We start from the raw sequence: 13,438 nt of genomic DNA on the forward strand, positions 1-13,438 counted from the left end.
TCATTTTACAAGGAGTAAGGAAAGTCTAACAAAGACTTCCTGCTGAGTAGACAGCGCCAAAAGCTGAAATAATATATTTTGACTTTAGCTACGCAATTGACGTAGCTCAAGTTGGGTAGCTTATTTTAGCTTTAGCCCTGCTGTGTAGATGTGCTCTTAATGTCCAACCTAAACCTGCTTGCTACAGTTTAAGCCCCTTGCTTCTTGTCCTGTCATCAGAGATGGAGGAAAAATGTATGTCCCTCCCCCTTGTAACAACCTTTTAGGTACTTGGAAGCTGCTATATCCCCTCTCCGTCTTCTCTTTTCCGGACTAAACAAACCCAGTTCTTTCAGTCTTCCCTCATGGGTCATGTTTTCCAGACTTTAAATCAATTTTATTGCTCTTCTCTGGACCTTCTCCAGATTGTCCACATCTTTCCTGAAATGTGGCATCCACAACTGGACACTGTTCTCCAGTTGAGGCCTAATCAACACAGAGTACAGCAGAAGAATTACTTTTCATGTCTCTGTGAAGTGCCTATTTCAATTAGACAGGAAAGTGACAAAAAGAAAATGTGCACTTTTTTTTAATTGAACATCAAATTAAATACATGTAAAGTAGAAGAGAACATATTCAAAAGAAGAGAATGGAAAAGATCAAATTTAAGGCATGTAAAGTAGAAGAGAATACATACTGAGTACGGGAACAGAGGAATATTTTGATACTTACTTCTGCATCAAATACAAGTTGAAAGTTCTCTCTTGAATTCAGTTTTTTGTAAAGATATTCAGCAAGTTCAAGGGTTTTATTGATAAGAATCTCAAAGCCTCGAGTGCCCTGTAGAATATGAAAATAAATCACATAGAAAGGGAGGTACAAGAGTGACTTGAGCCATATAAGAAAAAAAAGTCCTCCTAGCAATAACTTTATTGTACAGGAATGAGCTTGAAGGAGAGAATTTAGGATATGGTCCTAAGGAAAGTTATTTTATTGTTTTGTGGCACAGAATTGATCAGTGTTCATTCCATATAACATAAAGAACCTCATTCTATAAAGGTGTCTTTTTAGAAGAAATATATAGCTATATATATAGATCTATTCATCTTAAACCAAAACCACATTAAAATGAAGTCTAATTTGTTTGGGTTTTGCATGCATGTGTGATAAAGACTGCCCTTTGATACAACTTTGGAATCATTTTAGTTTATAAATTATGCTTTCCCTCTCTTTTTTTTAAACTTACCATTGTTTATTTGTTTTCCTTTTTGGGGAATAATATGGGTTTACTCCATCATCTAAAATAGCACTTTTTCAAAGGTTTCAGAAATTGGCTATATTTCTTGTCCTGATCTGTGTCCCACTATTGATGCAATTCTAGTCTGTTTTTGTAAATTAGAAATAATAAAATCAGATTTTTTTATCACTTTACACTGTGGTGGTATGTCTCCTCTATAGAAAGACTGAGCTTTAGACAGTGAAGCGCCTATTGATCATTAAAGATTTACTTTGCTTGAAGTAACAGCTATTGTGTATGTACTTTGTTGTTGATAACTGCAAAGCTTTATGAAAACTAGCTCTTCGCTTTTTACTCGGCTTGTACAACATTTGCATTCTCATCATGCACATGTATCTTATTTCAGATTAACAATGTATAGTAACCTCCATAACTCAAGGAAACAGTTCAAAGATTTACATAGAAAGCAAAAATTTCATACCATTTCTGAAACATTTGGAGCAAAGCAAATACCATTCCCTCAGAACTGAAGCCTTGTCATTTTATTTGTAAAGTCCTTTGATAGCTTTAAAAAATAAGGCACCTGAGACATGAGTATATTACAAATCTTTAGTGGCTTTTTTTTTTTTGAGGGACTGAAATCAATGGGTGCTTAGAGTATTCAGTTCCTTACAGAGCTGGGTTCCAGACAGGCAGGAAATAGGTTTTAAATATCACTAGATGAGCCTCAAAAAGATTTAGAGAGCCAGAGACGTACCCAGAACACAAGTCTGAATTTGATCACAGTTTCAGAGTACAAATAAGCAATAACTTTGACTTCAATAGAGTTATACCACTGTAAACCAGGGAGAAAACATATATTTGGGGGGGCTTAAATGATTTAGCTCTTATATTGTTACTAGCCAATTAGCCTGTCATAAGATGGGATTTTCAGGTCTCTCCTCCATGTTGGTCTTCTCTCCTGAGCCTCCGGTCGCTTGCTCTGTCTCTCTCTCCTACTACCTCCCGCTCTCTCTCAGCTCTCCTCCGCCTCCTGCCTCTCTCTCTGTCTCTCTTTCTCTTCTTCTCCCTCTCCTGCCTCTCACTCGGGGAACCATGGAGCCCAAACGGTTGCTTGTGCCACTTGCTCCCACGCGGCAGCCTGGCTGAGCGGCACAGAAGTCAGCCAAGTGCCATGGTGGGAGGCAAAGGGGGGCGGGGACGGATGAGGCAGTGACGGTCACCGCCAGGGGGCGGGGCCTGGAGCCACTGTCATGCCGCACATCACTGCCCCACCCCCGTTCGCCTCCCGCCGTAGCACTCAGCTGACTTCTGCGCCATTCAGCCGGGCTGCCGCGGGGGAGCAAGTGGTGCAAGCGGCCGTTTGGACCCCACACTCCCCATGCATCATTGTCCGCCCAGAGGGAACAGCCAGCATTTCAGCAACAGTGCCGCCCAGAGGGAACAGCCAGCATTTCAGCAACAGCGCCGCCCAAAGGGAGCCAGCATTTCAGCAACAGCGCCGCCTAGAAAGAACAGCCAGCATTTCAGACAACGGTGCCTCCCAGAGGGAACATCCAGCATTTCAGCATTACAGACTCTCAGACATTGGGCTACTATATATATGATGTTTATGTATATATTTCCTAAGTTCTCATCACACTAATATCTGTTCACCACATGCATAGACTAAATCAATATCAGTAATTTATATAGAGAAGGAACCAATTCTCTACCTCTTCTCCATAGTTTGTCAATTATTTATCAGTAGTAACACACACATTGGTCCTGGTAGTGTGCTGCTGGTGCTGTTTAGCTGATCAATTCAAACAAAAGGGGAGTTTAATGCTGATCTAAAGCTGGGAAGATTTGAACTCCAAGTGATTTCTACAATTTCATTGTTGAGGGTGCTCCACCATGAACTTCCTCACACTATTGCCTTCACTTTCATTCTACTTACGTATCAGTCTGTAGGGACTAAAGAACATTTATTTTTCTGGTTAAAACTGGGTTTCTGTAGACTTTTCTTACCTTAGCTTTCCACATTAGCCAAAGTTTGAAGACATCAACATGCCGGCCACACTGAATGGTCTTATCCCCAGTGTCATAAGTTGTATCATACTGTTTGTCTGGTTGGAACAGATATCCGGCACACATCTGATTACAGGCTTGCAGAAGACCCTAGGGCAGGAAGACAACCATCAGTATACCTGCTATATTTAATAAAAAGATTTACTTCAGAATGCCTGCATCAACTACTGAATGTGGGCAAGAATGAGCAAGTACTAGGATAATTACACTGGAATGCAAACACATGCTCATTGAGACTAATGCTACATTTAGGGATCATCAATATAAACAGTTAAGCTATGTCTACCCTGAACCCTCTTGTGCAAAAAAATATGCAAATGAAGCGAAGCGTGGAATATCACTGTGCCTCATTTGCATAATTAATGAGGCTCCATTTTTGCACAAGAGGCTTTTGCAAAGAGCCATTCTTCCTCTTTTTTTCTGGAAGAATGGCTCTTGAGCAAAAGCGTCTTGCACAAAAATGGAGCCTCATTAATTATGTAAATGAGGCGTGGTGATAGTCCACGCTTTGCTTCATTTGCATTTTTTTTGTGCAAGAGGGAGCAGTGTAGACATATTACCTTAGTGCACAGTAATCTGGGTTGTGAATCTCTCCCTCTATAGCCTGCTGTGCCCAGCTGCAGGGCACTAAAAACTCCGGTGCACTTGTATCTATTTCTGTTTCAAAGTGGGGTAGATCAAAGTGCCCTAGGGAATTAGTGTAAGGTAGCAGAATCTATGCAGACAGTAAACAGCATGGTAGCACAAGATAAACTGATACCCAGCTTGCCATGCACTAACTGTTGTATAGACAAATCCTTAGTCTTGGTCTGTAAAACTTAATAAATAGCCCCCTTTACTAGGCACATGACACTGAGCTCCATATGCTGCATATATGGGAAAGAAATGCAGAATGAAATCTTGAGTAATTAAAATTTCATTGAATTGCCATCTTTATTATGCAAAAGCCATAATATTTGTGTGCTTTGTGGCTACTGAGTGAGCTACCAATGATTATATTCACTGTTCATAGTTTATGCAGTAAGCAAGAATACTGACTGCACTATGTTAATCTGAAGGGAAGAGGGATTTTGTGGCTCAGCAATTGTCACCATATACTAATGATTTCTCCATAAGGCCCATTGTCTGCTTATTTCTCTTCAATATATTCTTTTACTTTGTTTGTTATACACTTGACAGTTTCTTTAGACTTTGTGGTAAAGATCTCAGTGCAAAGTACTACAGAATTTGCTTTGTGTGTGTCTGTGATGAAACAATATATATTTTTTGTTCTCAACCTGAATTTGCAGGCAGACAAATTCATTGTGTTGCTGAAATCTGTTTCTGCTTTGAAAAGAGACTCTACTGCAGCAGGGGAGAGAAAAAAACAACAAGAAAAAAGAAAATAGAATAAGCTACTTTAAGTCTTAGAATGAAGGGATCTTACCTAATACTAACCAAATAAGTTCTTAGGAAACTGTGTGTAAATTGTGCAGTAGTGTATATTAAACATTGACTTTCCATGGTATTTGATTTATTGATGAAATCATGGTGTTTCCTAACTTGCCACAGAGTGAGAAATAAGACAAATACCATGGTAAATTTAACTACCAGTTGCTAAATGTTGACTTTTTGTGATAGGCAAGCCTTGCCAACTGTGTATTTATATGCCATGGAAAAAACCTTATTAATATAATGTTAAGATTATAAAAAATATATTAAAAGGGAAACTCAAGACCAAGAAAGCTCAGCAGTTAAGGTTCCCACAAAAACATCAATTCAAACACATCAGACAGTACTGTATTGGGGCATACATATACCACAAATGGTAATTTAATATTCTGTTTATTTCTAAACATATGTTCCACTTGTCAATCATTAATATTACAGATAATCTTAGATATCATAAGATGGTTTTCTTCCATAGAAGGTATGTTTATGGCAAACAGGAATGAATGAATCGTCTGCTATTCTGATTCAAATATCCACAGAGAAGATATACAGAGGAATCTTAGGAATGGTAGGTTTCCATGGCTTGAAGTCTTTAAATTCAATACTTTTCCCCCTAAAAATCTATGCTGAAAAAGTAGTTTTCCAAAGAGCTTACCAAAGAAATGACTCAGTGAAATACTTGATCTACATTATGCCATTAATCTAATATCAGCATGACTTTCCCTCCAAAAACAACTCTATACTCTTTACTGGACCCCAGAAAATTCTTCTCCAAAGCTGACCTAGATACCTGTTTTACTTATGAAGTCTCAGTGAGGAAAAATGACTACCTGCTAAATAAATGTTTAAGGTAAAGGACATCACTTAAAAAAAAAAAGCCCTTGCTGTCCCCAGCTGTTTGTGGGCCTGATGACACATCTCTGTGTGAGTTATTGTATGGCCTCTTTCTTCCCACATTTTGCTTCTTTAGAGTGTAATGCTGGGAAGCCCTGTTGCCAAGTCATCTTAAAGAGATTTTATTATAGATTTTCCTCACTAAGCACCAAGGTAGATCATCTGATGGTTCCATGGTTCTGCAGCTGATGTGACCTACAACTACCTGAGTAGAAGCTAGAAAACATATATACCATGCAACACAGGGTAAGTCAGGTTTTTCAAAACACTAAAAAATTCAAAGGTCAGAGGGGTACAGTAACCATTGAGGACTGCTGTGCACTGAGGTTTCTGCTTTTGCCTCTGTTTTTGTCAACTTTCCCAATCACGTTAGTTGGCCTACATTCTATCACTTTAAGCCGTTACCTAAAGAGTGTTTTGATATGTGAAAGACAGTACCTTTTCACAGACTAGGAAAGCAGAGCACTGAAGTGGAACACCCATCAATTTGTGTGGATTCCAGGTGACAGAATTGGCCCTAGGTGATAAAACAAACTATAATGTAAGAAACATACCAGGTGTTAAATCTCCCAAAAGGTCCCTGTATACACACACACACCACTTTCCAGAAATATTTTGTATTTCCACTTCTATTCCAAAGAGCTTACATTCGTACAGAACAAGGTCTTAAGACTGGGGTAGGGAACTTCCACACATTAGGCTTGATGTGGTTTGCTGAGATAAGCCCTTGGTGAGCTCCCAGATGTGAAGTTTACCTGAGCATCTGCAGTTATGGCTGCTTGCAACTCTCAGAAGCCGCAGTTCACCATTTCCAGACAATGGGAGCTATGGAAAGTGGTGGCCCAGCTGGTGCTGCTTCCCATAGCTCCTATTGGCCAGAAATGGTCAACCATGGCCAACAGAAGCTGTGAGTAGCTGTTCCCACAAACACTCAGTTAAACAAAGCAACTGATAGCCCATTAGCAGCTAACACTGGGAAACAGCATCCAGTTGGCACTCTAGAAGTTCCTCACCTCTGGCTTAAGATAAATAGTTAAGGGTAGAGAAAGTGAGGGAATTATCAATAAAAAGTGGAGGATGGCTTTTAAAGAAAGGTTTATAAGAAGTAAAGAGAAAGTAGAATATGGGTGAGGAAAGGAAGACTCTTCCTTGCGAAGGGGGAAGCATAAGACTTGAAGTTCAGAATGAGAAATGGGGAGAGTGTATGAAAAAAAGGAGATGAAATTAGAAAGGGAAGTGGGGTTAGATTATTTAGGGTTTCATAGGTGAGGCTGTGTGTCATGTGAAAGTGTAGGGATTCAAGATGTGTGGTCGGCAACATGGTGAGAACAAGGGGGAGGAGAGGAAAAGGACTTACTCTGAATAAAAACACACAATGCATTATGCTCACCTTTCAATGCCATTAAGTTTAAAGGAATGTTTCCTAGACATCAGCAACCCACCTCCCCATGCTGCCTGTAAGAAATGAGACTTTGCCAGTATAAAATAAAAACAACAGAAGAAAAATTCGATCCTTTGTAAGACAGTTACTAAAATATTTTTTCCAAAAGATATAAACTATTTAAAGAATATATCAGGTATCAAATGTTTTGAGAAATCCAATCTATAAAAACAAAAAGAAACAGAGCAACTCCCAACCATACCACACAGACAATGGGGGAACAAAGTGGACATGTTCAAGATTTCCAGATCATTTGTTGGCATGTAACAAAGTAATGTGAAGTGATATGCCACAGCTGTAATTGTATAAAGCATTCTGCAAATAATAATTATAGATAAAAATGGGTCGCATTCATTGTGCCTTACTTGAACAAAACAGTCCATTGGCTTTGATGTAATTCCATGCATGAGTAAGATCGTCATAGCATTCAGTAAGGACAAAGGATGAATTTCTGCCCACACAGAAGTCAATTGGAATTGCTGAGTGGCAATCATACCCTAAGCACTACTGGTGGGCCTGAATTCAAGGCCCGTAATCCCTCATATTTAATTAATTGCACGCTGTTTTAAATTGTCATGACCACCTTCTTTCTTTAGAGTAGCAAATGGAAGCCACATTATCATGATCCACAAAGCCTACTAACTCCGAGAAGAATTTATATAAAAATCTTCTTCATGTTCAGAGAGTAGACTGCACGTGTAGGGTTCAATATACTGAAATGACTGCATGTAACTTGGTTATACTGGCATAGCATTGTACCTATTGAAAAAGAAACACTTTAAAACATTCAATTTATTTTAAGACAAAATTTCCAAAAAAAGTTGCCTTAAGTTAGGCCTAAATCAATATTTAGGCATGTAAAAAGAACTGGGTTGATTTTAGGAGGTGCTAAGAACTGACAGCTCTGATCAATAAAAATGTTGAAAATCAGGCCTCCAATTTAGGGACTTAAATATAGACATAGGTGCAAACCTTAAGTTAGGCAACCACTGCTGAGAATGTGGGTTAAGATTCACACTTTTTATTTCAGAGTAAAAAAAATAATACAATGAGCTACCTAGTCATTCAATTGTATCAGAAAGAAGAACTTGGCCTAGGTTATTAAATCTGACTTATCTTGCCAAGAGCTATACTTAGGCCAGTGACTCTGTACTACTAAGGTGATATTATATGAAGAACAAATGGATTATTCATAAAAAAGAATTCATTGAAATGGTAATTCATTCTATGCCAGGTGTATTATGGCATTTTGAATTGCTCTGGTCTGACAGAGAATTTTGAAGCAGTATTCGTTTTATTATTCCAATGAACACTAAATGAATACTAACAAAGGCTATTTATGTAATTCCTTTTCTAAACAGGCACACCCTTCACTACAATTATATCTTATTCAAGTATGTCTGTATCACAACCCTTCAAAGCAGAGGCTCTTTTGTGTGATTAAGATAGGAGTTCCAGATTTTTATCCTATAAAAGAATAACCGAGCAATGTTTATGAAAAGCATTACATCCACATGCATCCAGAGTCCATACTTCTCACAGATGTCAGCAATGTTGTCAAGAGGATCAAAGGCTCCATACACTGTTGTACCAGCTGTGGCACTGACATACAGTGGGATATGCTCCTGAAAAGACAAGATAATTCAGACCATAGCTGAAGGGATGCTCAGAGAATGTGTCTATCTTTCTTCTCATCAGTATCTATTCCTATAATTAATGTTGCAATACATTTCCATCATCACCCCTTTTCTACACACTAATAACTTTACCAAAATTCCCACCTGAGACTAAAATTTGCTGTTTAGTTTCTGCCTCAGATTGGTGAATGTCGTAGAAAGCTTGTTCAGTACCATAATAATGACACCAGAAAATATGTCCCATTAGGAAGAGAGGGGAGTCAGCTGAGGGAGGAAAAGGCAATATCCTCTTTATTCACTGACTTGCCAACCAAATAAAGAGATTTAAACTAATTCAAAAAGAACTGGTGACACAAGCCCACAGGTAAGCATAAAAGTGACCTTAATAGAAGTCTACATGTTGAGAGAGAGGCAAATACACATAAATCACAATGAAGTTCTAAGGAGCAACAAGAGGAAAATCTGCAGGGGGGAATCCGGTGAATATAGTCTACCTAGATTTTCAGAAAGCCTTTGAAAAAGTCCCTCACCAAAGGCTCTAAGTAAGGTGTCATGGGATGAGAAGAAAGATCCTCTCATGGACTAATAACTAGTTAAAAGAGGTAGGGAATAAATTATCAGCTTTCAGAATGGAGAGAAGTCCCTCAGAGGCCTGTACTGGCATCAGTCCTATTCAACATATTCATAAATGATCTGGCAAAAGGGGTAATCAGTGAGATGGCAACATTTGTAGATGATACCAACCTGTTCAAGATCATAAGACCAAGGCAAACTGCAAAGAGCTTCAAAAGGATCACACAAAACTGGATAAGCAGGCATTAGAAATGGCAGATGCAATTCAATATTGATAAATGCAAAGCAATGCATATTGGAAAACATAATCTCAACTATATGTATCAGATTATGAGGTCTAAATTAGGTGTTACCACTCAAGACAGAGAGTGGTACTATCACTGTAGATAATTCTCTGAAAACATCTACTCAATGTGCAGCAGCAGTCATAGGGAAACATTAAGAAAAGGATGGATACTATAACAGAAAATATCCTGTTGCCTCTAGATAAACCTATGGTATGCCCACGTGTTGAATCGTGTGTGCAGATATGGTCACCTCATCTTTAAAAAGATACATCGGAATTGGAACAGGATCAGAAAAGGGCAACAAAAATGATCAGAGACATGGAATGGTTGAAAGATTATTACGAGAGATTAATAAAACTGGGACTTTTCAGCTTGGAAAAGAGATAAGGAAACATCTTAGAAGTCTATAAAAGCACGACTGGTGTAGAGAAAGAAAAGAAGAAAAAATTAGTTTCTCCTTCACATAACAGAAGAACTATGTATCAAAAATGAAATAAATAGGCAGCAAGTTTAATACCAACAAAAGGAAGTATTTCTTCACACAACACACAGTCAACCTGTGAAACTGCCTTCCAGAGGATGTTGTGAAGGCCATGACTTAAAAAGGGGTTAAAAAATATTAGATACATTCATGTATGATAGGCCCATTAATGGATATTAAACAGGATGAACAAGGATGGTGTCCCTAGCCCCTTTTAGGGCTGGGAATGGGTGACGGGAGATGGATCACTTGATGATTACTTGTTCTGTTCATTCCCTCTTGGACACCTAGCATTGGCCATTGTTGGAAGACAGCGCACTGGACTAGATGGACCTTTGGTCTCACCCAATATAGATATTCTGATATTCTTATACTCTATTGTAGGTGTCCAACTGATTGAAAGTGAACCACTGAAACACCATACTCAAAGTATTATCAATCTAGGAGGATGATTCTAATTGGCCAGATACTATTTAATAAGGGGTTGGATAAAAGGGTGGGAATGGTTACAAGCACTTTGGAGGACAGGATTAGAATTCATAATGACTTTGACAAATCAGAAAATTGAGCTGAAATCAACCAGAAGAAATTCAATAAGGACAAATGCAAAATACTACACTTGAGAGGAAAAAAATGAAATGCACAACTCCAAAATGGAGAATAATTGGATAAGCGTAGCATTGCTATAAAGGATCTGAGGGTGATAGTGGAGCACAAATTGCATAAAAATTAATGTGATGTAGTTGGAGAAAAAGGCTAATCTCATTTTGAGCTTTATTAATAGGAATATGGTACATAAGACATGGGAGACAATTGTTCAGCTCTACTTGATACAATCAAGGCCTCAGCTAGAGTACGTTGTCCAACTGTGAGCACTGTATTTTAGGAATGGGGTGGACAAACTGGAGATTAGCAACAAAAATGTTAAAAGCTTTAGAAAACCTGACCTATGCACAAAGTTTAAAAAACTGGGCATTTTCAGTCTTACGAAAAGAAGATGGGGGGAGGGAGGGGGCAGATAGCCATCTTCAGGCTGCTACAAAGAAGAGAGGGAACAATTATTTTTCCATGCCCACTGAATGTAGGACAAAGAGCAATGGGCTTAATCTGAAGCAAGAAAGTTTTAGTGTAGATACTAGAAAACATTTTCTATGTCTAAGGTTAGTTAAGCCCTGGAATAGGCTTCCTAGGAAGGATGTAGAATTCCCATCACTGAAGATTTCAAAGAACAGGTTGGATAAATACCTGCCAGGGATAGTTTACATTTACTTGGTTCCACCTCAGTGCATGGGCTGGATTTAATGACCATTCAAGATTCCTTCCATGATACTATGACTCTCTACATTTCATCGTAAAAACAATTTTGTAATTCAGAAGATAACGACTTTTCTATAATCCAGGCAAATACAGCAGTCTTCACGCTGCCAAAACTCCCATTAATTTAAATAATATTTCACTTGGAGCTCTGGATGCTGAATTCCTTTGAAAATGTGGTTCCTACTATTAAATTCAATGGGAATTTCATATGAATGAGGAATGTCAGATTTAGCTCAATAATATAACAAGGCTGTAAATAAAACACAAACCTGACTCTTGGCTTGGAGTATTTTTGCTTCCAAATCTGATGGAATCATCTTCCCCCTAAATGATTGTAGAATGTTGGGAGAGAGAAAAAAGAGGAAAGTATAAGTGTTTATTCCTGTTACTCTTGAGAATATGCAGTGAAGCAAAGCCCAGTGATGGGTCTTTCTTTGTCATTTACCACACTGTTCAGTTGACTCTGTCTGATGATATTTACTTTTTTTTGGTGGCAAAATATTTTCAACTCTCTCCCCCTACCACACATGCACTCGGATTATTTTTAGATTATTTTGTAATTACTGTTATTGATTAATAATTATATAGTCTTCAATAAAACACTGGACAAAAGACCAGCAGCCTGATTTCCATTACCCTGCAAAGATGTGTGTGGAAAGTGGCTGTAAAGCGTTGCCAAATGAGATTGGTAGCATTGTAGACCTACTTTGCATGAGAGTCAATAACTGCATGAGGTGCAAGGCAGTGGTGGATCAGTGCCAATGCACTAACTGATGCCTTTGTGGCCCTTATCCCATCTAAATAAAGAAACCACTGATGTAAACAAACTCATTGAAAATTAATGTTCTGTTATGATACAGGGCCACGAGGAAGAAAACTTGCCAGACAATAGCAGTTTCTACCCACTACTCACCATGCATCTGATGGCAGGATTTGGCCCATAACATTTTTTTAAAATGGCTAATACACATATTTGTGAGAATAATACATGTTAGCTCTAATCTGTTAATTGTTTTTTAATCTCATATGCTATTCATATTTCTATGATGGTATGTTATCCTCTTAGGTATCCATCTTATTGTATGGCATGTGAATATGCTGAAATGTTGGCTTCTTTCTATATGAATTGTTGCAAGCTTCTCTTTTCCTATACTGCAAAATACTCCCCTTTACTCTTGCTGATTTTGCATTCCAGGTTGTGATCGATAAGTGGGCTGGCCAGCATGCAGTGACTAAAGAGTTAAACTCAGGTAGCTAACCAAACAAACAAACAACAAAACAAAGGAAATAACTTGATCACCACTAAATATACATTTTTCCTGTATTACTCACAGTCCACTTCAAGGTGCAGTCCATTTCCCTGCCTAGTATTCCTTGGAGACATGGTAGTCCTGCCTGGATTTAAAACATCCTGCTTCTCCCAGCTCCTGGCTTAAAAACTCACACAAGAGATGGCAGGTAGATATATCCTTACAATTCAAATTTCAGCACTGTATCCCACTGGTTCTTCTGACTCCCTGCCAACACCCCTAGATACCTGAATTTGATCCTTTAGTCACCAAGTGCTGGCCAGCACTACTCCTATCCATCACTCAGGTCTGTAGAGATTAAGAAAGTCCTTGTAATATACTCCAGGAAAAAACAGAACAATTTTCAAACTTGTCTTTCCCATTGTTAGGCTCCTAAATGCATACTTAAGTTCATAAATAAGAGTGTCCTGAAATACAGAAGTATTTATTGAATAAGTCAGGTCATAAAGGGGATTTTTTTCCCTACAAAATTGTAAACCAACTGGCAAGGGAGTTACAAGAATTATCTTATTCTGTTATGCACATTCTGGTTCACCAAAGAATGTCACGAGGTCAGTGACAGCGTCACATTCCTCATTAATATATGTACAGATATTGTGTAAGGAGTTATCTGAAGTCTGGCTTCAAGGCAAACTTGGCAAACAGGTTTTCTTCCAGACAAAAGATATGCATTCATCTGTCTCTCTGCTGACATATCAATTTTTTTAAACCAACACAATGGAAGCCACCTTTTCATATTAAGTCAAGAGTCTACAGAATGTGAAGTCACTATAGAGGCAAC

At 38.4% G+C, this 13,438-nt stretch overlaps 1 protein-coding gene across 1 annotated transcript in view; it reads right to left on the reverse strand.

Annotated features, from left to right (window-relative positions):
- Positions 1-13,438, reverse strand: part of LOC102444510 (glutamate decarboxylase 1-like) — a 107,450-nt gene that overhangs the window by 5,471 nt on the left and 88,541 nt on the right. The window contains exons 9-14 of the mRNA XM_075921405.2: positions 11,617-11,671; positions 8,561-8,677; positions 7,002-7,066; positions 6,050-6,128; positions 3,227-3,376; positions 712-819 (exon numbers count right to left, since the gene is read on the reverse strand). Coding sequence (XP_075777520.1) covers positions 712-819; positions 3,227-3,376; positions 6,050-6,128; positions 7,002-7,066; positions 8,561-8,677; positions 11,617-11,671 — 574 coding nt within the window. The remainder of the gene's footprint in view (positions 1-711; positions 820-3,226; positions 3,377-6,049; positions 6,129-7,001; positions 7,067-8,560; positions 8,678-11,616; positions 11,672-13,438) is intronic.

This window comes from Pelodiscus sinensis, chromosome 2 (genome assembly GCF_052426305.1).
Source record: "Pelodiscus sinensis isolate ZL-2025 chromosome 2, ASM5242630v1, whole genome shotgun sequence".
Lineage (NCBI taxonomy): Eukaryota > Metazoa > Chordata > Testudines > Trionychidae > Pelodiscus > Pelodiscus sinensis.